Below are 25,124 nucleotides of genomic sequence, written 5' to 3'. Positions count from 1 at the left end.
TACAAAAGTTTGAGAACTACTGCCATAAAACATGAAAGCATACTTCAGTTCCCCCTTCCCTGACTTTCAGATGGTAGTAGTGAGATTTGGGATGTGGTATAAGCACTTATACCCCTGCTGCTTTGAGCACTGCTTGGGGATTATGATACAGGGCTCACTCAATACCATCAGGTCTGTCTCCATAGTTCTGCTTTCCGTGTGATCTTTAATGGCAGAGATAGGCAGTCAGCCTCATAAGTCTCTTCCTGCAGCAAGTTGTTTTACATTCACAGATGACTACTTGAGATCTGAGTTCTGAAATGATTCCATTGCAGAGTAAAGGCCACATCCTTAGAGCGACTGCGAAACCACGGCTTCCGTTGATTTCAGTGGCCTTTGAGGGTACATAACAACTCTTAGTATTTGGCCCTCAGACCCTGATCCTGCAAGGTGTTAAATGGCTCTTGTGAGATGACTGCAAAGGGAACTGAGCGTGTCGAAAGGATGCTCTGACTATCTTAGAGGATTGAGGCCCAAGTGACTGAATGAAAGAGACCATGGATAAATATTTATGTAGTGTAATTGCATATTGGGCTGTTGAAGCAGATGCAGTTCACTCCTAGAATTCCCATCTTATACAGAAATGTTACTGATTATATAAAAACGCCAATGACATGAGCTGCCCATCTGTTTCCAATTACTACCTGAAAACACTGAAGCCTACTGATATTTTAATAGGATAGTGTGACCAGCTGGCTGCTGAATTTGATAATTACATTAGACAGAGAGTGAATTCAGAAATGCTTTTATTTAGGAAGGGTGAACAATTAAAAAAGTTGGTGACAAATGAGTTACATGGCACACTGTAGCTATGTTCTTAAACACAGGCTATGTGGAGGGGGCAGAGATAAATATATGTAATAACAGAGTGTGGTTAGTGTTATGGTTGGAATATATATGTGTCCTCAATTTTTAAACATAACAACTAAATATAAGAGGCCCAGTTTTCAGGTGCTCAGCATCTGCTGGTCTCATCTACTTCACTGGGTTTGTGGGTGCTCAGCTCTTCTGAAAGATCAGGTCTTTTTATACATAGGTGTCTAAATATGGCCTTAGGAGTCTAAATTCAGTGACCCAGGTTTGAAAGTTTTAACCATAAAACCTGTTCTACAGTAATGTCCAGTTTGGTTTTGACTTAAATTAACAAAAGGAAGAAATTTTCAAATTGAAACTGCAACTCTATCCTTCACTTATCCAACTAGGTATGGCTAGGTGTGGCAGGGATTCAGAGGATTTATAAGCTACATTCTGCAACAGAGACTCAGTTGGAAGATCAGAGAACAGAATTATATTTTAGCTTTGAATGTCCTGTGACTCATGCTGAACAAGAGCAAGTTGTAGTAGCAGGGTAAGTTTTCCTTTATTTATTTTTTCTTAGTGGAAATATATCTTTAAAAAAACAGACAAAAATTGCTTTCAGGCAGTTTGGTGTTAGTTAGCATCATGATGCTTCGAGGATAGTTTGAAGTGTTTCAAACCTCAGTGAATACCTCTGCTATGCTATAAGCAACATGTAAAATGGATTAGTGGCTATTTGCTCTCCAACACTCACTTAACAATACTCACTTAACAGTTGCCATGCCTGCCTTAAGTGGGTGTGACATCATGTTTTGACTTTCCCACTTCGTGACCCATTTCCCTACAGGTCCGCAGTCACTGCTTACTGGTAGAGTATCTTGGTGCATTGGGGGTGACGTGGCCCTAAAATTAAGTTGCAAGACCTCCTGTTCCAGGGCAAATGAAGTTGGCCTAAACAAGTACCTGTCTACCCTCTCAGGCTCTAAAAAGTTCAGGTGGTCCCACTCAAGGGTCTCTTTCTCAGGGTCAATCACCCCTTTCCCCTCAGTGCAGGGTTTTATACCCACCACTGCCATTTGGAGCTGTAGGAGGAGCACAAACCCTTCCTCCACTCTGGATTCCAGCCCAGGGTCCCTAAACCGGGACCCCCAGTCACTGTCCTTTCACTCAACACCCCTGCTTCACTTTCCCCTGGACAGCTTCCTACATGGTCTGCTTCTTCTAGGCCTTCATCCAGCCTCTTTAGCAAAGTCTCTAACAGGCTCTGCTTCTGAGTTACCATCTTGGCAACTGTGAAGGACCTCTCCCAGGTCCTGCCTCAGCTCTCTTGAGCAGAGTGCTCCTCAGCACTCCCTAGCACCTCCTAGTCCTGGTGAGTCTCTCTCTACACTGAGTGCAGGCTGCCTCTTAGTCATCCCACAACCGCCTGGCTCATTCTTGATCATATTATCTCTAACCTCCAAACCCCATGACAGAGGAGAAAACTAGGCTCAGGTGGAACTGGATCTTAAAGGGCTAGCACATCCTGTGACAGTAACCCACAAGGGATTTTTTAAAAATGAGGCTTTAACCCTTACTGAAGTATAAAGAAGGCCTGAAACGTGTTCAGGGGGCGAGTTTCATGCTTGTTTATCACTTTCGAAACATCAGTAGTGTCAGTTCTGGTCTCCCCTGATTTGCTGGAGTATTTTCTGTATTCGGAGGTTTCACAGCTTACTTGAAAGGCTGACGATGTTGAAACCTATGAAATACATAATTTCCCCAAAATGTTCATTAGTCATTGATGTTAAATAGGCATAAACAAAAAGCGTGGGGTGTTCAACCGTCTGACTAACCACTGCAGCTTTCACTCTCTGGACTCCTGTCATCCCAGTACTTCCCAAGGGCTGCTTCTTCATGAGCAAACATGGGACTCAACATTGATCACAAGTATGCAGCCGGGCAGCCTCACCGATGGTAGAACCATTGGAAGCTGCAGGGCACCGACAGTGCTCAGGCAGGTTCAGGATTTGCTGCCACCATTCTCCAACCACACAGGTAAAAAAATATGCCAGATATTTATCGACACTACAACGTCCATTGCTGTAAAGCTGGCACCGCAGTGGTACATATCAGTGGTGAGCTCCCGGCCCCATTTTTGCCGTTATAGAGACAGCTGTAGGTTTTTTTCAGCCACCGTAGAATCTTCCAGAGCAGATCTTTAAGATCTTAATTTAGAGCAGTGGTCTCCAACCTTTTTAGGCCCAAGATCACTTTTTGAATTTAAGGGCAACCCAGGATCTACCCCGCCCCTTCCCCAAGGCCCTGCCCTGCTTCCCCCTCCCCCGGTCGCTCGCTCTCCCCCACCCTCCCTCACTTTCACTGGGCTGGGGTAGGGGGTTGGGGTGTAGGAGGGAGTGTGGGGTGTAGGCTCTGGGAGGGAGTATGGGTGCAAGAGGGGGCTCTGGGCTGGGTCAGAGTGTTGGGGTGCGGGAGGGGGGAAGGGGTGCTGGCTCTAGGAGCGGGGTCAGGGCTGGGGCAGGGGGTTGGGATGCAGGAGAGGGTATGGGGTGCTGGCTCCGGGAGGGGGCTCAGGGCTGGGGGTTGGGGTGCGGGCTCCCACTGGGGGGGCACATACCTCGGGCGGCTCCTGATCGGTGGTGCAGCAGGGCTAAGGCAGGCTCCCTGCCTGCCCTGGCCCCACTCAGGCACATCGGCACCTTCTCCCCATCATGAGCCAGTCCAGCCCCTGCACCCTGTCAGCCAGTAGTGCACCACATGACCACGCCGCTCCCGGAAGGGGCCAATGCGCCCCTGAGCCTCTGGGGTTGGGGGGCATGTGACTCCACGTGCTGCCCCTCTCTGCAGGCACCACCCTCGCAGCTCCCATTGGCCACAGCTCCCTGGTCCCAGCCAATGGGAGCTGCGGGGGCAGTGCTTGCAGGCAGGAGCAGCATGCGGGTACCCCTGCTCCTCCCCACCTCCACGGGGCTGCGTTGGCCACTTCTGGGAGTGGCATGGCACTGCCACGACCGAAGATCACAATAGACTGGGAGAGTCTCCAGGATCAACTGGTCAATCGCGATCTATGGGTTGGTGACCACTGATTTAGAACAAAAAAAAACTTTTTTGAAAAAATAAAAATTTCCTGCATTTATACTGTATAAAGAAGCAAAAAGGGCTCATTTAAACCGTCTACTAATGGCAATATAGTAACTTCTGATATTTGGATTTTAAATTCCTATGCCCAATTTTTGACACAGAAATACTTCTGATGCTAATTTATGGCAGTAATGTGGTTCCTCTGCTCAAATAGGGAATTAAGCAGTGGATTGTATACCATTTAAATTATGGACATTTTGCTGTTGATTGCAACAGGAGCTGAATCAGGCACTAGATGTCTAATTTTGCTGCTATTCATTTTGGAGTCCAATCCTGCTGTGTTTTAGTAATTTCAGGAAATGTTTCTGTTGTTTGTGATTGTTAGTAAACACAATTGACTCCCTAAGAAGATCACTTTTTCATCTTCAAACAAAAAAGCAAAGAAAAATCATAGTGAAAAACAAAAATTCTCTTAATTCTCTTAATAAAGAAGTCTGTGATGGAAAATCTGACCTAGGAGTTGGGTCTACATACTATGTCACTTCCAAACCTTAGTCTGCCTGCTAAATGCAGACCAGCTTTGCCAAAGCTTTCTTTTGCCATCATTCTAGAGTACAATGAGTATAACCAGCAAGTTCCTTGGGCGGTGACCATCTATAACATTAGCAAACGATCTTTAGGTTTATTTAAATCATGCAATATTTCCTCAGCCACCCTTCTTCCTCCTAGTTATTAGCTATTCCCCTTTGGGATTCAACGCCCTTGCCAATATCTTTACCTTGCAGCTACAATTTCTCTTTCATTCTTTTGTGGCAGAATCTTTGAGGTCTGGGGTATGGTTTGAAAATGTCATATCTTTCTGAGTGGCAGGGAACTGCCTCTTTTAGGTGCATGGTAACAAGATGCAAGGTTTCATTGCTGAGTAGCTGGTTGAATCGACCCAACTTGGCACTGAGTGGAGGAGACAGCATTGTGGCTGGGTTGATAGGACATGGGATGTGGCGTTAGGAGATTGGGATTCAATTCCTGCCTTGGCCACTGATTCACTGGGTGACTTTGGGCCAGTCACTCTCCCCATAATGAAACGTAGCTCTCTGTGATCTCAAAGCTCTGTACATACAGACGATACATGCGCATAAGTCTGAAGCATTAGAACAAATTGACTCGGCCTTGTGAGATGATTAACTGATCTCTAGTTCCCTGTGGAGGGGTAACTACATCATAGCTGCACGGATTTTCATGCAAATGGGGGCAATGGAGACTGAAATACCTTGCTTGTGCTCGAGAAACGGCCCCTCCAGAACAGGGAGGAAGGATTGGTGTCCATTGTGTGGAACTTTGTACAGTGCACACTCTGATAAATGTAAACTCCTGGTTCACCGAAGTTTTCCCCCGGAGTTGTGCTACGTTCTTCAGTGCACTCTGGATTTCCTAACCCCAGAGCACAGTAAAGAGTCAGTTTTGCAGAGACTGGCTTTAAAAGGGACACATGCTAGGCAGAGCAGCAGTTGCACAGCTGCTGAATAGTCACGGGGGTTAGGTAACCGGGGTTACACTTTGGAAGCCAACTGGCCCTTGGATTAGGAGACGCAGGTGATTGAGGACAGAATCTTTGCCCTCTCCTGCACCCCTGTGAGGGAACCAGAGGGTAATAAAGCTGGACCTCAGTCTGCTAAGACTCCGGATCTCCCCTTCTCCCCATAGGCCCAGCGGCCTCCAGTAAAAGTCCCATGTCTCTTTACTTCTGGGAGCTGGCCCTTTTGGCCTTTTATCTGCACTGGACATGGGCTGCAAGTTGTGACAAACTAAACATTCATACAAATCACTAAAGCTAATCTCCAAGTCCTGTTCCTATTGAATCTGATCGCACCTGCATGGTGCTGTGAGGAAGGTGAAAAAACCCACCAGGCCTCTGCTGATTTGACCCCAACAATAAACAATTCCCTCTTGACCCACAAAACTGGCAATCTGTCAGACCCACAGATTGCAGAAAACACAGCTCCTGTATTACAACTACAGGCAGGAAAGGTGAGGAAACTACAATGGAGCAAGAGACTCCAGACGACTAGGGCAAGGGTTTAAATTGAGGTGGGGCGAGCGAGGAGCCAAATTACTCCCATCTCCCTCTGACTGACCAATAGGAGGCAGAGATCTGATGGGGTAGAGGGCACATCCTTATGTCCCTCTGGCATGCACTCCCCGCACCCTTTCCCTCTGAGGCTGTCCACCACCTGACCACCACTTTGCAGTCCAGTCAAATTTGAACAGGGTGAGTGGCATTCTAAGCCAGCCACCATCCTCCAGTTCTGTGAGTTCTGTGAACAGATCTTTTCCCAACACTTGATTTTGGGTGAACTCCCTGGACTATCGCTGCCTGGAATGTCGCTGTTCTGTGGATACCCAGAGGCTTTCAGTTTCCAGTGCTGCAAGTCTTGTATCCTTTGCAAGCACTCAAATTCACCTTTATAATTATTTAATAAACCACTAGACATTAAGGGTGAATCCTGGCCCTGTTGAAGTCCATGACAAAATTCCCATTGACATCAATGGGGCCAGGATTTCACTCTAACTTCCTGTTTTTCTTTGTGCTTCTCTACCTTTGCTTCCTTTCTACTTTTTTGTTTCTTTAGTTGTGCTTTTGCCTATAAGGTTGTTTAAGGGTTGGTCTGTTTCAAAGATATCTTATCAGAAACCCTGTTCTTTGTTTTGAGTGTGTTTTTGATGATTACAAAATCTTCACCCAACTGCAGGCAGATGTCCTTGAGTGCATAGTCATCATGAAGAAGGTAAGAGTTGGGGGGAGAGAAAGACTGCATCTGATTTGATAGACTTTGGACTTCTCTCTGAATTATTGGATGTAAAGTTAGTTTTAAAAAATTTAGCCAGCTTTGCACGGCACTTTCTGTTTGGTCTATGGGCCTTGCTAAAGCTAGCATGGGGGCCAGGCTAAATGACAAAGAAGTACTATTCTCAGTATTCAGGATCTGAAATGTTAGCCCATAAAGTTATAAGGGTAAAATTCACCCCTGTTCAGAGGACTAAGACAGGACCCATGGAACCACAAAGTATGGCTCAAGTGGCACTTAAGTGGGACATAGTTTTTGTCTGTTTAAGATCTCCTGACTCCTAGTCCTTTGCCTGAACTACAGGAGAGATGTTTGTCATGTTGCTAAGTTCACAGTTGGAAGATATTCAGGTACTATGATAATGAGGGTAGTATAAGAATCTACAGAATAGAATGAGTTGGCCTTGTGCATAAGTCTGAATTTCACCATAATTATCATGTTTGCAATTGTACTTAAACATATGGGACCTGAATTCAGTGGAGTTGCACCTGCCTACACCAGATCTGAATCTGACCCATAAAGACTATGTAAAAGAGTACTATGTTTTTGATAACAGTGTCGTTTTTTTTAAAAGACAGTATTATAACAGAGAGCTTTATAGGTCCATAAAAGAAATCAGCCTACTTTCCTTATAAGAACTGAAATATTCCAAAAATATGAATTCTTCATGATGTGTCAGATTTGGTCCCTCAGATTTTGGACCCTCCCTTTGGTCCCCAGTCTGAGTTTACGACTGTGTAAAATGACATTAGAATTTAACCCAGTGTTTGTGTGTCTGTTTTCTAAAACATCTCTGGGAAACAATGAACGTATTATACTTGTGTCTATATGTTACCATCTTTTGATATCAGCTGCAAACACATTTCAAAAAGCTATCTGCTAGCTCTTAGTTAGGGTTGTTTTATTTTAAACCAGGTCACACTTTTAAAATAAAATGTAGGTTTAAAAAAAATCTTGCTGAATAAGGGGGGAGTTTTATGACATTATAGCTTAGATATCCACAGACCCAGGATTTGTGTATCTGCTTTTCTTAATTGTTTCTGAGCCATTACAGCTATATCCATTCAGACAGAGATAAAGCAGTCTTGGTTTCAGCTGCCGTGTAAAACAGTGCTGTGCTTGTGTTTTGATACAACTTCTAAATTCCAGGATGGTCTACAACCCATTAAATGGTGAGATTTAGTGCCAGACAGAGCAGCTGTGACCTTACACACTTGAGCTTTCTCAGGCTACTGCAGATAACTCCTAGACAACAGAGACTGCTTAAATAATGGGGCTGCATTTTAAAAATTGTCCCCTTACTGGATTTCTACAGTGTCAGGAAGGTTGAACATTAAACAAGAATATTAAGGATGGACGTTGTTTAATAAACAGTGAATTTGGGCCCAGTCCTTCAAGACGCTGAATATTTTGAACTCCCATTGCACTCAGCTCTTTGGCACCAGTTAGGATTAGCCCCTTCTAGAACAGTTTAGTTAATGTCTTGAACTCTTTAGATTTATTTTCCTCCATAATTGTGTCATTGTTAGTATTGTGTATACTGTAGTTACTTGGCTTAAATGTTTACAAAGCATATAGGGTTCTGATCAGCTTGACCTACTTAATAGAACCCTGCATCACAATTCTTACTGTGTTTTGTTGTTGTTGTTCAAGATACAAGCTGTCATCGTTTAACTATATTGATGAATAATTAGGAAAAGATGTTGGGTTAAAGCTATGGCTCTATTTAGCTAGTCATACCCAATCAGAAACAATTGCACTTTTGTTTGTGAAAACAAGGAGAGCAGCTGTTTGACTTAAAAAATGCTGAATACCACTTATGCGCATTACAGGCTCAATTCTGCTCCTGACTGCCTTTAAATCCGATCAATTTTGGAGACTTCTCTACACTTCAAAGGAGGGGCCCCCTGAGGAAAAAACCCCTATGTGCAGAATTAGAGTTTGAGCAAGGCATTCCCAGTTCTTCTTCTATTATTGATGCAGTACTTCACCCAGACTTTCATTTCTCTTTTCATTTAAATGATAAATAAAGTGTCTATGTTAGGCCTCAAAGTGCCATATACAATAAATGATAATAGTCCTTAAAGCCAAGTATACAATTAGTGAGTTTCTGAGGAAGCTTTCCCAATGCACCTGAATCTAGATCTAATTTACCTCCTGGTGTTTCGTCTTGGTACTTTTGCTGACCGTGCTGTTTCAGTCATTCTAAGTTATAAAGTGAGTTTTCATCTGCACACCGATTCCCTATTAGTCTTCCAAGGCAGTAGTCCCTATCTTTCCTTATTCCACAGATCTGGTTTTGGAAGACTCCCATTCAGGACTCTTATGCTCTGATTCTCCAAGTACTTACACATGCTTAACTTTATGCATGTGAGTAACCCTGTTGACTTCTGTGGGATTACTTATATGTATAATATTAGGTTTCAGAGTAACAGCCGTGTTAGTCTGTATACACAAAAAGAAAAGGAGTACTTGTGGCACCTTAGAGACTAACCAATTTTTTTGAGCATGAGCTTTCGTGAGCTACAGCTCACTTCATCGGATGCATACCGTGGAAACTGCAGCAGACATTAAACATGCAAAAGTATTGTAGGCTCCTGGGCTTAGTGAATATTATTACTACTTTCTAACAATGTGCTTTGAGGATTGAAGCTGGTTGTCCTCTTCTTGATGTGCAACTTTCTAAATTGCACTCCTGTTACAAAACATTTGACAAACACCAACCAATTAATTGGCACAACAACCCCTATCGGGTAGGTCAGTCCCTTTTATAGATGGTAAGAACTGGACATACAGGAGCTCAGTGACTTGCACAGGGTCACAGAAGCTGTCCGTTGCAGAGTGGAGAATAGAATTCAGATCACCTAACCCCAGGACTTTCTTTCTTCATTTTGTCTATTTTGCCCATTCTAATTATTTGATTTAAGTGACTTTATTCATGGGATTTACAGAAGTGTTGGCCTAACTCCACTCCCAGTGTAATCAATGGTCAAATTCCCATTGCCTCCACTTGGAGCCTAGGTAAGCTGATGCTCAGTGCTGTTGAATGTCCAACCTTATTTTAGTTACTTTATTATGTAGCTACTTCAGTTACTAATTTTGTCCCTCAGTCATAGAGGCCTCTGGGTTTGGTGCACCATAAAAAATAAATTACCTTTTAAAATGCACTTACTTTATTCTAAACAATCCTGCAGAAAAATGTCAACTTTCACATTTAAATGGCCTGATCCCACAGTCCTTATTACAAAAACAAAAAAACTCCCATTACTCCAAACTCCAGTGAGATTTTTGCCTGAGTAAAGACTGAAGGATAGGGTGCATAGGAATTGTAATGTGGACACATTTGTTATTCCATAAATGAAGTTATTTTTCTTTACTGGAAATTGCCCCACATTTTCTAATAAGCATTTTCTGGGAACACTGTTACAACATTAAGCAAGCTTAAAGCTTCAATAGAGATTGAAAGAGAATTGCAGTTCTCTGGAGAGCTAATCCTGTGTTTTATGCAAGAACTGGATCCTGGCCTACTTCCACACCGCCCACTCTACAGCCAATTACACATTTGCTAGGGATATTTACAGAGCAGAACACACAGCTGCAGTTGAGTCTCTTTTACTGCAGTAAACTCAGATATGTTGAAAAGGATGTTGCTCATATTTAAACCTTTGGATTATGTACAGTAGTAGTCAAAATGTGATGTTCCGGCCCTCATTGTACTTATACAACAGGGATTTCATGAAGCACGTTTGAGGGATCCAAAATGCTAAATTGCCAGGTGGTTTTTAGGACCTCTGATTTTATCTCCTTCCCTCTATCAATATGACAATGTAAAGATTAAGAGGGTGGAAGCAGGCCATCCCAGAACAGCTTGTGTTTCCCTTTATTTGGAGGGGGCAAACATACATCTTTCCTTGGGTCTTTTCTGACAGTATCTCAGTTCAGGGTGCTTGTGAATACGGTTATTTGTTCAACATAGGATGAGTTATTTCAAGAACTTTGTTATGAGTTGGACAACTGAAGGTATGAACATTTTCACTTACAAGATCATAAATTAGATTCTGTACATTATGCTTCTTACAAGGCAAAATAATAAACAAACAAACAAAAAGGGTGTCGTTTATTGCTCCTCTGTGACATTTAATGATTACCTTAAATTGGATGGGGAGTATTTTTAAAAAATCTTTTAAAAAATTTTGTATTAAAACTAGATTTCCATTCTTTTCTTGGAGGACCCTGACAAGTTCTTTGGAGGGTCTTGATCTCACGGCAGGAAGCTTGCATGAGTTGAGGTTCTCTCTAGCCTCAAATAAGCAGCGAGCGGATACCAAGTTTTACATTAGAACCTCAGAGTTACAAACACCAGAGTTACGAACTCACCAGTCAACCACGCACCTCATTTGAAACTGGAAGTATACAATCAGGCAGCAGCAGAGACCAAAAAAAAAAAAAAAGCGAATACAGCACAGTACTGTGTTAAACATAAACTACTAAAAAAAAAAAAATAAAAGGAAAGTTAAGTCAATGTTCAATTGTAAACTTTGAAAGAACAACCATAACATTTTGTTCAGAGTTGAAAACTTTTCAAAGTTGTAAACAACCTTCATTTCTGAGGTGTTCATAACTCTGAGGTTCTACTGTACATGTTTCTTTAAATTTTTTACCAGTTGAACATCCCCTTCCTCTCAGTTGAAGGCTGAGAGAACTGCAGTTCAGGTTTCATGCTCATGTGATATCACCATCCAAGTCTTCCAAATATCTTGCCTAAATCCTCCAGCAAAAAGATGAGAAGTCAGTACCTGATATTTTTAACAGAAAAGTAATCCAAAAAAAATTATATCACCATTATATATAACAAGGGACAATACAAGGTGACAACTTTTTCCATGTGCTTTGCAGTTCATCTTCAAGATTTTAACGCCTACAAATGACAAGCTGTGCTCTTGTTTAAAGTGTCTAGGATCTGGGTATAGCCTGGGCAGAAAATCCTTGCCCTATCCAAGTCAATAGGAGTTTTGCTAGTGACATCAATGGAGCCAGAATTTCACCCCTGGTGTTTTAATTTTTTTAAAGTGGTGACATATGACAGCAGAAGAAGGCCTAATTCTGAACTGGTTAGTGGTTTTTTTCACTTCGCTAACATGTAAATCTGAAAAGGTTTGACACCCATCACTGCCACATCTAATTTATTTTTTAAATGATATGTGCAGTTGTGGTACCAACCCATCCACAGCATGAATTAAACAAAAGTTGTTATTTATTATTTTTATTATCATAGTGCCTACAAGCCCAGCATCAGACCAGGAGTCCTACGGCTGTCATCCTTCTATGATTGTCCTGGAGTCTCCGGAATTAAAGGATTCATTTTTAATTAAAGATTATGTCATGTGATGAAACCTCCAGGAATATGCCCACCCAAAATTGACAACCCTAACCAGGACCCCACTGTGCTAGGTGCTGTAGAAACCCAGAACAAAAAGGCAGTCTCTGTCCCAAAGAACTTACAAAAGCATTGTTCCATTTTCTCCTTCAGCAGAAACAAGTTCAGATGGCTTGTGGTGGTTTCAGGGGATACTTCGGTCTCTAGTGTTGGGTGCTAACAATATTTGGAAGGATTTTGGAGAACTAAAAATACCTGGACTCTATCCAGCACTATATCCAGGTATTTTCAGAAATTATCTATTGATGGAAGTATCCCCTGAAACCCAACAATCCATTTGAACTTGGTTTTGCTCTGGAAGAAAACTGAATCATACTTGTGGCAACTTCATGAACTAGAAATTTGCTGTTAATTGGGTGGTACCACAACTGCACAGATAATGAGTATGGGTGAAATCCTGGCACTGTTGAAGTCAGTAATGACTTCACTGGGCCCAGGATTCAAACTGTATCATTGCATAAAAAAGGGAAGAATGAGAATCTGGGGAACTACAGACAGTCAGCCTCACCTCAGTCCCTGGAAAAATTATGGAACAGGTCCTCAAGGAATCCATTTTGAAGCACTTGTAGGAGAGGAAGGTGATCAGGATCAGTCAACATGGATTCACCAAAGGCAATTGATGGCTGACCAACCTGATTTCCTTCTATGATGAGATAACTGGCTCTGTGGATATGGGGAAAGCAGTGGATGTGATATATCTTGACTTTAGCAAAGCTTTTGATAACGGTCTCCCACATTATTCTTGCCAGCAAGTTAAAAAGGTATGGACTGGATTAATGGTCTGTAAGGTGGCTAGAAAGCTGTCTAGATTGTCGGGCTCAAAAGATAGTGATCAACGGCTCAATGTCTAGTTGACAGCAAGTATCAAGCGGAATGTCCCAGGGGTCGGTCTTGGGGCTGGATGATGAGATGGAATGCACCCTCAGCAAGTTTGCAGATGACGCTAAGCTGGGGGAGAGAGGTAGATACATTGGAGGGTAGGGATAGGGTCCAGAGTGACCTAGAGAAATTGGAGGATTGGGCTAAAAAAAATCTAATGAGGTTCAATAAAGACAAGTGCAGAGTCCTGGACTTAGGACAGAAGATTCTCATGCACCGCTACAGGCTGGGGACTGACTGGCTTAGCGGCAGTTCTGCAGAAAAGGACCTGGGGATTACAATGGACGAGAAGCTGGATATGAGTCAACAGTGTGCCCTTGTTGCCAAGAAGGCTAACGGCATATTGGGCTTCATTAGTAGGAGTATTGCCAGCAGATCGAGGAAAGTGATTATTCCCCTCTATTCTATTCAATCTGTTGGGGATTGGTCCTGCTTTGAGCAGGGGGTTGGGCTAGATGACCTCCTGAGGTCCCTTCCAACCCTGAGATTCTAGGATACACAGGACATAAGTACTGTGCCTAACTTGAAGCTTAGGCTCAAATAAACCTGTAAAAAAAAAAAAAAATTGATGATTTAACTGGGAATTGGTCCTGCTTCAAGCAGGGGGTTGGACTAGATGACCTTCTGGGGTCCCTTCCAACCCTGATATTCTATGATTCTATGATTCAGCACTGGCAAGGCCACTTCTGGAGTATTGCATCCAGTTTTCGGCCCCCCACTACAGAAAGGATGTGGACAAATTGGAGAGAGTCCAGAGGACAGCAACAAAAATGATTAGGGGGCTAGGGCACATGACTTATGAGGAGAGGCTGAGGGAATTGGGCTTATTTAGTCCGCAGAAGAGAAGAGTGAGGCGGGAGGGATTTGATAGCAGCCTTCAACTACCTGAAGTGTGGAGGAGGGGTTCCAAAGAGGATGGAGCTCAGCTGTTCTCAGTGGTGGCAGATGACAGAACAAGGAACAAAGGTCTCAAGTTGCAGTGGGGGAGGTCTAGGTTGGATATTAGGAAAAACTATTTCACTAGGAGGGTGGTGAAGCATTGGCATCGGTTACCTAGGGAAGTGGTGGAATCTCCATCCTTAGAGGTTTTTAAGGCCTGGCTTGACAAAGCCCTGGCTGGGATGATTTAGTTGGGGTTGATTCTGCTTTGAGCAGGGGGTTGGACTAGGTGACCTCCTAAGATCTCTTCCAACCCTAATTTTCTATGATTCTATGATAAATGTATTTTTTAAAATAAAAAGTGATCTGCTATTTTGTATCTGTTAAAACTGCACTTTTGGTACGAAATGGTAGCAATTTGTAAAACTGCTTGGACTTCCTAAAAAAAGAAGTACAAATGGTCTCTAATTTTCTTTATCAGCACTGGTTGTTGACACGGAAGGGAAAAGAACAGAAACCAGTTCCAAGTTAGGGTCTTATTCTGCTATTTTGTGAATGTATTGCCAGGTTTTCTCGTAATATAAATGATGAGATGAAATTCACCCCTGCTTTAATGCTCTTTACTTCAGTGGCCTCACTAATATTTGCTTTCAGGCATCTATAAAATTAAGTGCTTCTTTGGGACTGTTCCAGTGAAATTCTGCAATACTCACTTATGCCAAGTGTTGCTGCAGGAATTTCTAGGAACTTCTTATCTTTCAAGACTTTCTCTCAAACTTAAAACATTGTGCATACTAAAATCAAAGAAACAATGTTAAGAACAGTTTTGTAAAGGGAAGGAAAGCTAATGTTAATTGTAAAATCAATACAAAAATGTTGTTTTAAGAACTAAATATTTGTTTGTAAATGGTCGTCATATAATATTAGTGAATTCTCAGATTATCAGTAGGCAGATGGCCAGTAGGAATGACTAGTTTTAAAAAGTTCTGGGTGAAATCCTACCCCCAGAAGCAGTCTCTGATCCAAACTACAATTTCAGCCTCTCCTTCTGAGATCTCCGTGTGGATGTCTAGCCATCAGTTCAAGCTAAACTCATGGCTAAAACTGAGCTCTCAGTCTTCCCCCCAACCCCTCCCCACTACCTCCCTTGCTGCCCCTCACACTTGGGAGGAACTCCCCATAAAAACCTTCCAAGCTACCTCATTACTACTACTAGGTTTAGGTTGGATATTAGGAAAAACTTTTTCACTAGGAGAGTGGTGAAACACTGGAATGCGTTGCCTAGGGAGGTGGTGGAATCTCCTTCCTTAGAAGTTTTTAAGGTCAGGCTTGACAAAGCCCTGGCTGGGATGATTTAATTGGGGATTGGTCCTGCTTTTGAGCAGGGGGTTGGACTAGATGACCTCCTGAGGTCCCTTCCAACCCTGATATTCTATGATTCTATGATTAACCTTCTTCAGAACCTTCCTTAAAACTTTGCCATCATGCCTACAAGGAACTGGATAATAGTTAGGTTTGCTGAGACCACTGCTTGTCATGCTGACCAATATTGTCTCACTGTTTCCTTGTGATCTTCCATCTGTCTATATCCCTCTGGTGTCTCTTGCGTTATACGTGTAACCTCTCTGGGGCAGGGTCTTTTTGTTCTGTGTACAGTGCCTAGCACAATGGGGGCCTGTTACATAACTAGCATCCCAGGCGCTGTGGTAATACTGTACTGTAATTAATAGTAACAATAGAACTCAATGACAAAACTCCCACTGACTACAATGAGGTAAGGATTTCACAGTAAAGTTTTTGACTCAGCCTGCTAATTGTGCACACAGCTATTCTGTGTAATGTATTCTGTGTTCCTGTCACTGTTACTCTCATCTCTTCCTCCCCTGCACTGGTTCCTTGTTTATGCTGTTATACTAAGGTTGCCAACCCTCCAGGATTGGCCTGGAGTCTCCAAGAATTAAAGATTAATCTTTAATTAAAGATTATTAGGGCTGTCGATTAATCACAGTTGACTCACGTGATTAAGTCAAAAATATTAATCGCAATTAAAAAAATTAATCGTGATTAATCTCACTGTTAAACAATAGACTATCAATTGAAGTTTATTAAATATTTTGGATGTTTTTCTATATTTTCAAATATATTGATTTCAGTTACAACACAGAATACAAAAAGTGTACAATGCTCACTTTATATTATTTTTTATTACAAATATTTGCACTGTAAAAATGATAAACAAAAGAAACAGTATTTTTCAATTCACCTAATACAAGTACTGTAGTGCAATCTCTTTATCATGAAAGTGCAACTTAAATATATAGGGTTTTTTTGTTACATAACTGCACTCAAAATCAAAACAATGTAAAACTTTAGAGCCTACAAGTCCACTCAGTCCTACTTCTTATTCAGCCAATCGTTAAGAAAAACAAGTTTGTTTACATTTATGAGAGATACTGCTGCCGGCTTCTTATTTACAATGTCATATGAAAGTTAGAACAGGCATTCACATGGCACTGTTGTAGCCGGCATCACAAGATATTTAGGTGTCAGATGTGCTAAAGATTCATATGACTCTTCATGCTTCGGCCATTGTTCCATAGGACATGCTTCCATGCTGATGATGCTTGTTAAAAAAATAATGTGTTAATTATATTTGTGACTGAATTGCTTGGGGGAGAATTGTATGTCTCCTGCTCTGTTTTAGCTGCATTCTGCCATATATTTCATGTTGTTGCAGTCTCAGATGATGACCCAGCACATATTGTTCATTTTAAGAACACTTTCCCTGCAAATTTGACAAAATGCAAAAAAGGTACCAATGTGAGATTTCTAAAGATAACTAGAGTGCTCGGCTCAAGATTTAAGAATCTGAAGTGCCTTCCAAAATCTGAGTGGGACGAGGTGTGGAGCATGCTTACAGAAGTCTTAAAAGAGCAACACTCCAATGCGGAAACCACAGAACCCAAACCACCAAAAAAGGAAATCAACCTTTTGCTGGTGGCATCTGAGTCAAATGATGAAAATGAACATGCGTCGGTCCGCTCTGCTTTGGATCGTTATCGAGCAGAACCCATCATCAGCATGGACGCATGTCCTCTGGAATGGTGATTGAAGCATGAAGGGACATACGAATCTTTAGCACATCTGACACCTAAATATCTTGCGACACTGGCTACAACAGTGCCATTCGAATGCCTGTTCTCACTTTCAGGCGAAATTGTAAACAAGAAGCAGGCAGCATTATCTTCTGCAAATGTAAACAAATGTGTTTGTCTGAGCGATTGGCTGAACAAGAAGTAGGACTGATTGGACTTGTAGGCTCTAAAGTTTTACATGGTTTTATTTTTGAATGCAGGTTTTTTTGGTACCTAATTCTACATTTGTAAGTTCAACGTTCATGATAAAGAGATTGCACTAAAGTACTTGTATTAGGTGAATTGAAAAATACTATTTCTTTTGTTTTTTACAGTGCAAATATTTGTAATAAAAATAAATATAAATGAGCACTGTACACTTCGTATTCTGTGTTGTAATTGAAATCAATATATTTGAAAATGTAAAAAACATCCAAAATATTTAAATACATGGTATTCTATTATTAACAGTGCGATTACTCGTGATTAATTTTTTAAACCATGCGATTAATTGTGATTAATTTTTTAAATCTCTTGACAGCCCTAAAGATTATGTCATGTGATTAAATCTCCAGGAATACGTCCAACCAAAATTGGCAACCCTATATTACCCCGACCTGTCACATCTTGTCTCAGACACCAGTCCTGTAACCACAACACACGGGCAGACCACTGAGCTTGCATGGAGTACCACTGAAGTCCACAGGGCTTCATGCTGGCACACGTGTCTGCCAACATAGATCCAGTTGCAGGATCAGGGCCATAGGGTTATAAAATCTTTGGGACCGGGACTATCTCTTACTATGTGTTTGAATAATAGCACAGTGATGCCTCAGTTCCAATTGAGTTCTCTTGGCATTACTTAAATACATGTTATTTTTATTATGATAATGACTTTGCAATTGGATAGAAAATATTTTAATGCTTTAAAATTTTTCGTGGAGATTCTTACCTCAGCAAAGCAAATCTAAGCTGCTAACTTTGAAATAGCAGGATACTGCAAAGCTCTGCAGTTTGTCCCTGTAACACCCCACACTTGTAAACTTAAAGAAATTTTAAATGAAGCAAGAGAGAGCATTTTCACTATTCTGTTACTTAATTTTTCACTAGTCTGTTACAGTAATTTACACTTTACTGCTTAGATATTGTAATATCTCCACTGGTTATGCATGCATGCTAGCAAAATGGTGTTTCTTTGTTCTATATCCACTCATTCCTTGAAGTTCCAGGAAGCGTGACACTGAAATCTCATCTCATATCAGGTTCCCTAAAGATCTGTATGAGGAAATGATCAATAAAAGGCCCTCTGAGGAACTTTAACTTCAGTTTATTATCCATCATATTAATCTATGGAAACGGAGAGAATTTTGCATGTTTATGGTACAGTCATCTAACAGCTGTAGTTGCAAGCTGAAGATATGTGAGGATTATTATTTTTTGTAATATTAAATCATAGTTAGTTTGTAACCCAGGCTCCCAAAAAACTCATAAAATAAGTAGGAAGGCCCCACCTCTTTCATTTTGTAACTCCCATCGAGACAGCAATACAATATTAGCTATTTGTGTGGAGGATTAACAGTAAGTAAAACAAATGAGACCATACCACGTTTCATAAGTACATAAGTATGGCCATATTGGGTCAGACCAAAGGTCCATCTAGTCCGGTATCCTCTCTTTAGACAGTGGCCAATACCAGGTGCCCAGAGGGAATGAACAGAACAGGTAATCATCAAGTGATCCATCCCTGGTGCCCATTCCTGGCTTCTGGCAAACAGAGGCTAGGGACACCATCCCTGCCCATCTTGGCTAATAGCCACTGATGGGTCTATCCTCCATGAATTTATCTAGTTCTTTTTTGAACCCTGTTATGGTCTTGGCCTTCACAAGATCCTCAGGCAAAATGTTCCACAGATTGACTGTGCGTTGTGTGAAGAAATACTTCCTTTCATTTGTTTAAAACCTGCTGCGTATTAATTTCATTTGGTGGCTCCTGGTTCTTGTGTTATGAGAAGGAGTAAATTTCTTATTTACTTTCTCCATTTGATGCTTATTAACTTTTTCCATTCAATGTTTCATTTCCATTTGATGCACATTATCATTTTAAGACTACATTGCACAGGAAATATTTTAAAAGGAATAAACCTTACCGATAAGTTTTACTTTAGAATATACAGCAGGTAAAACAAGTGTCAGTCATTCAGCCTCCAAAGATTGCATTAAGCCACAAGAGACCATGTTTTTGCTGTAACTCTGTTTTAAATCAACAGGACTATTATACTGAAGCCAGAACTATAATCCAGTGAAACTCGATACAGTTTTGGAAAGCTGCAGAAGGCATTAGAAAATACTTTGGGGGGTTGAGAAAGAGATCACTTTTTCATCTTTAGACAAAGTCAAAATCTGTATTGTAAACATTTTAAATGATAGTTAAGAAATAGCTTTGGGTGGGCTGATGCGTTACCCTTTTCAGCCAAGTTTCTTAAACTGATAAGGACTTGTCTACATGAACTTTTAGTTTGTGGCAACTTGGGGTATGAATGTACCTCAACTAGCTTGCCATGCACTAACTGTCCTGTGAACTCTGTTGACACACACTAACACTTAGCACACTTTGATCTACCCTGATTTGAATTGGGACTAGATTAATGCACACTAATGAACTGTTAGTGCATGTCATCAGGGTCTGCAGGGACAGTCAGTACTCAGCAGGCTAGTGCAAAGTAGATTGCCATAAATTAAATGTTTGTGTAGACCACTTTAACTATGTGGTTCTGTGCAGTCCTATGCTGGTATAGTCAAAGTCGCACAACTCCCTGATGTGGATGCAGTTATACCAATATAAATGTGCTTATACCAGTTGTAGCTTATTCCCATATGGGAAAGGAAATAAACTATATGAGTATAAGGCACCTTTATACTGGTATGTCTGCATGCACATTAGAGGTTGTACTGTTATTATTTTGGTTAAAATCATAATCCTAACTGCCATAGTTATACTGGTACAAGATCTTTGTGTTCACCAGGCCTAATATGGCAAGTGAGAAATCTAGCAAGCAACATGCTAGCCCGTTTGTTAAGCCCCTTGTCAGCAACTGTCATGCAATATTTCAGTCAACATTTCAGAAATTGAACAACAATATTTTTTAGAAACTGGATGACAGCAGAATAATAGCTCCCTTGTTTAAAATGGTTAGGTTCCCCCCCCCCAGGGGCTTTCTCCCCCTCCCCTTTGTTTCTTTAATAAAAAATGAAGGCAGTGGTCTTGTCCATCTTGTGACTTCTTGACAAAGCACATACTGTCTAGGCATATTATCATCAAAACTCCAGTAGAATCATCATCCCACTTTGCTGACTGTCCAGGCTACCAGCAAGGCTGAATTCCAGGTGTCCACATCCTGGAATGCACTGGAGTTTGCGGGGGGTGAGATAGGGAGAGAGATCTAGCCTGACGTTAGAGATGTCTACTGCAGGTTCCTGTAATGGCACACAGGGTCTGAAGAGTGAAGATGAAATAGGGTGACTAGAATTCATAATGTATAGGGACAGTCCTGATTTATATAGGTTCTTATTACCCCTGTCAAGGTTTCTTCTCCACTCTGAACTCTAGGGTACAGATATGGGGACCTGTATGAAAGACCCCCTAAGCTTATTCTTACCAACTTAGGTTAAAAACTTCCTCAAGGTACAAACTTTGCCTTGTCCTTGAACCCTATGCTACCACCACCAAGCATGTTAAACAAAGAACAGGGAAAGAACCCACTTGGAGACGTCTTCCTCCCCAAATATTCCCCCAAACCCTACACCCCCTTTCCTGGGGAAGGCTTGATAAAAATCCTCACCAATTTGCATAGGTGAACACAGACCCAAACCCTTGGATCTTAAGAACAATGAAAAAGCAATCAGGATCTTAAAAGAAGAATTTTAATTATCGAAAAAGTAAAAGAATCACCTCTGTAAAATCAGGATGGTAAATACCTTACAGGGTACTCAGATTCAAAACATAGAGAATCCCCCTAGGCAAAACCTTAAGTTATAAAAAGACACAAAAACAGGAATATACATTCCATTCAGCACAGCTTATTTACCAGCCATTTAAACAAAAGGAAATCTAACACATTTCTAGCTGGATTACTTACTAACAAGTTCTAATACTCCATTCCTGTTCTGTTCCCGGCAAAAGCATCACACAGACAGACAGATCCCTTGTTCCTCCCACCTCCAGCTTTGAAAGTATCTTGTCTCCTCATTGGTCATTTTGGTCAGGTGCCAGCGAGGTTGTCTTAGCTTCTTAACCCTTTACAGGTGAAAGGGTTTTGCCTCTGGCCAGGAGGGATTTTATAGTTCTGTATACAGAAAGGTGGTTACCCTTCCCTTTATATTTATGACAACCCCCACCCCCTGTCCCGATTTTTCACACTTGCTGTCTGGTCACCCTAAGATGAAATCACAGAGGCCATACTGTTCATAAGATTTGAGAGCCACATTAATACATTAATACTGTAGCCCATGAAAGCTTATGTTCGCATAAATTTGTTCGTCTCTAAGGTTGCCACAAGTACTCCTGTTCTTTTTTATTAATACTTTGGATTTTTATAGAACCTTTCAGTAAATAATATAAAATAAAATATAAAAATACTGTACAAAACAACAGCCCCATGAGATACTCATTTTGCTGAAAGGGATATTGAGGCACAGAAGTTAAGTGACTTAGCTAAAGTCACAAAGAATCAGTGGCAGAAACAGTAATATAAATGAGGTACCCTATTTCCCAGTTCTCTGTTCTAATTATTATATCACATTGCCTCCCTAAACCACAACAGATTAGAATATAAACATCTTTCACAGTTAAAGTGGGTTTAATGTGCACTCATTATCAGTTATGAATAAGGTAAATTCACGATGAAAGTATCCTTTTCATGAGACATTCCTGTGACAATTATTTTACTTACAGTAAAAAAACAAACAAACCGTAATGCAATACCTTTAAAAAACATTGATACAAAAACTATAAACATTATGACTTTATAAAATACTTTGAGTTGACTCAGAGGTGGCTGCATTTCTCTGCAGAATGAATAACATTGTCTTTTTCTTTCAATCCACAGTTCTGGCCTTTTTAGCATGCATGAATGGCATGGCCTCCTCCTTTCTGGGTGATTCTGTCTGACTCTTTTAAGTGTTAACTACATCTGGTCAGATATTTTGCATCCGAACATTGTTTGATAGTGGCCATTTTTCATTGAAAATTTTCATTTTGTTTGATTAAAAAACCAAAAATAAATAAATTTATAACTGAAAACGTTTCACTTCCTCAAATTGGTCAGTTTTTCGATGAAAATCTGAAAAATGTTTTCAGGGAATTTAAAAAAAAAATGAGTTTTTCTAAAAATTTCCTGCAAAAAAAATAAATAACTGGCACTTTCTGACTAACGCTAGTGCTAAGTGACTTTAACTCTCATTGATAATAGGTACTTAGCATCTCACAGAATTGGTCTCTTAGAGTGAAATCTTTGCCATTGACTTCAGTGGGATTAGGATTTCACTTTTAGGCCCTGATTCTATGCCCGTAGGCAAACACGTATGCATGTGTTTAATTTGACTGCTATTAGTGCTATTGATTTCAACAGCACTAATCAGGGCTTTAGCCTGTAGACTGCTTGGGTTCAGAGTCTTATTGTCCTATAGATTTGTAAAGCACCATGTGAATCATGGTATTATATGAAAAATTGAATGATAGGAGTAGTTAAAAATTCCACATTTTTGAAAGATCCTGCCGTTTCCAGTGATATTCCTGACATCTATAATTAGAAATTAACCTTTTAGTGGTGGAATCCTTCAAAACTATAGAACTCTTATGTGTGCCAAATATAACTCTTGTCTGTTTTCATACAAAAAAAATTATTCCTATGGATAAAAAGGCCCAGGGAGGGAGAAGCATAAGCATAACAGTCTTATCATTCTGGTTTGCCTTGGCTGGTTCTGGTAAAGTTCAGTATCCAACACCATAGTGTCTAAATGCCTGAGTCTCCATAGTTATCGGAATTGAGCTGATTGCTGCTATCCTCTGTTATTTCTTCTTTGACTTTCCAGTGTAGGGCCTGATCTAATGCCCACAGAAGTCAATGGAAAGACTCAGTGAGTTTTAAATCGGGTTCTTAGGTACTTAGCATCTGGTTGAATAGTCAGTCAGGCGCCTGCCTCATTACCTATCCCTTTTCATCTTTTCAGACATAAGAAGCAAGTGAGTTAAACGGGGAATTAACTCCTTGCATATTGGTATATTTGAACTCTTTCAGTGAGGTATTATTATTATTTTATTTTTCATTTATTTACTCTTTATTTATTGGCAGGGTATCAGCAGATGTGAAAAAATGTATGAATTTTACCCACTGGAGAAATGAACCGATTGAGTAGAATACAGTGTCAATATTGTAGCATCTGCTACCACAAAGAGAAGCCTAAGTCCACCGCAATTGTAATACACCCCTTTTCTTTTCTCTGTAGGTCTGTCAGTTTGTGGTTTCTGTGAATGGACTCAATGTTCTCCATGTGGACTACAGGACAGTGAGCAATCTCATTCTGACTGGCCCTCGAACTATTGTCATGGAAGTGATGGAGGAATTAGACTCCTGAGAAGGAAATTTCCTCGCTGGAAGCTGTGAATAGAAATAGAAGAATCAGTGCAAAGCCAAACAACACAAGGGGGCGAAACCTTGCCTTGTCTAACTAGATTATTTTGTCTTTCAGGTGCTTTCCCCTTCAGTTTAACAATCGTAGCTGTGATTCATATGCTAAGAAGTGAACAGTATATACCATCATGTTATCATTTAGGACCTGATCCTGCAAACTGTTCTGCTGAAGACAAGGACCAGGTCTTTAGTTGTCAATCCAGCTGTATCTGTTGGGATGGTATCCTGCTTAAAAGGCTGCAAGTAACTTCCCTTGCCATTCAACCATGTGATCACAATACTTGAAAAGAGGAATGTTTGGTAAGGACTTTCAATATGGTTGGCATGGCATATGAATGTTAGTGTACTCCCCTCCGTGTAATACAGGTGTGTCCAAAGTGCGGCCCCAGGAGAGCAGCTGCCTGCTTCTGCTCCCTCTCTCTAATCATAGAGCAAAGAGAAAGGTGATCAACTTCAGGCGTTTATTGTCAGGGAATTCAAACAAGTAGCAGACAACATTAAAATTCGTAGATATGAAAAAAGTGTGTGCCTTTCTGTGGAATGCACTGATTTTCCAGAGCTGGGTAGCCCTATAAAAACCTGCAGCAATTGTTCTACGAAGGAAAATACAAGAACACAGAAATGTTATGGAGGTGTGCATTAATTTTTCATTTTGAAAATATGGCCTTTGAAAACCAGACCTCTTATCTAGATGTCTAAGTACAGATTTAGGAGCCCAAGTTTGAAAATTTTGGGTCTATATACCTTCTGTCTAAACTACATGTGGCTCTTAGTCTCCTGGTAACTTGTCGATGTGGTTCTTTTCACAAAGCTTGGCTATCCCTGATATCAGAAGAATGATAACATGTTAGAGAGCCGAAGTCAGAGAATCACAATGTTAGCATTAGCATTGAAATATTTAGTAGCTCGGATACGGTACAGTACACTTCAAATTGAAGCAATGCACTTGAATGTGTCTTTGATTATCAGCATTTTCAAACCATTAAATGCTTGAAAACTACAGATGCATCACATAATTTACATCTGATGCATTAATAACATGTTGTATTTAACTGACTCTTCCTCATTTTAAAACCAAGCAGGAATTTTTGTTGATGAACTTGTGAAAAAATATTTTTAAAATGTATAGCTGAATGATATACTTTACTGAATCTAAATTGCTTCTCAACTCTGTGATATCTGGCGTGCCATAGGTCTCTCAAACTGAGATTAATTGAATGTATACAGTCTTGTTCACAAAACATAAATATGTATATCTATAGATTGTAGGCATTCTGGTACTGTTCAGTTTATATACAGTAATACTTTTTAAATTAAAAAAATGAATGCTTGACCTTCAGTG

General features: G+C 40.7%; 1 protein-coding gene across 2 annotated transcripts in view; it reads left to right on the top strand.

Moving 5' to 3' along the window:
- Window positions 1-24,854, top strand: part of DEPTOR (DEP domain containing MTOR interacting protein) — a 129,995-nt gene extending 105,141 nt beyond the window's left edge. Inside the window, exons 10-11 of one of the 2 annotated variants that reach the window (XM_073330243.1) lie at window positions 1,242-1,387; window positions 23,598-23,721. In XM_073330243.1, coding sequence (XP_073186344.1) covers window positions 1,242-1,387; window positions 23,598-23,622 — 171 coding nt within the window. In that variant the 3' untranslated portion in view covers window positions 23,623-23,721. Of the gene's footprint in view, window positions 1-1,241; window positions 1,388-23,597 lie in introns of both variants that reach the window. The other variant, XM_073330244.1, reaches the window with a different exon arrangement.
- The last annotated feature ends 270 nt before the right edge of the window (window positions 24,855-25,124 follow it).

This window comes from Lepidochelys kempii, chromosome 2 (genome assembly GCF_965140265.1).
Source record: "Lepidochelys kempii isolate rLepKem1 chromosome 2, rLepKem1.hap2, whole genome shotgun sequence".
Taxonomy (NCBI): domain Eukaryota; kingdom Metazoa; phylum Chordata; order Testudines; family Cheloniidae; genus Lepidochelys; species Lepidochelys kempii.
This window is presented reverse-complemented; position numbering and strand designations above follow the sequence as displayed.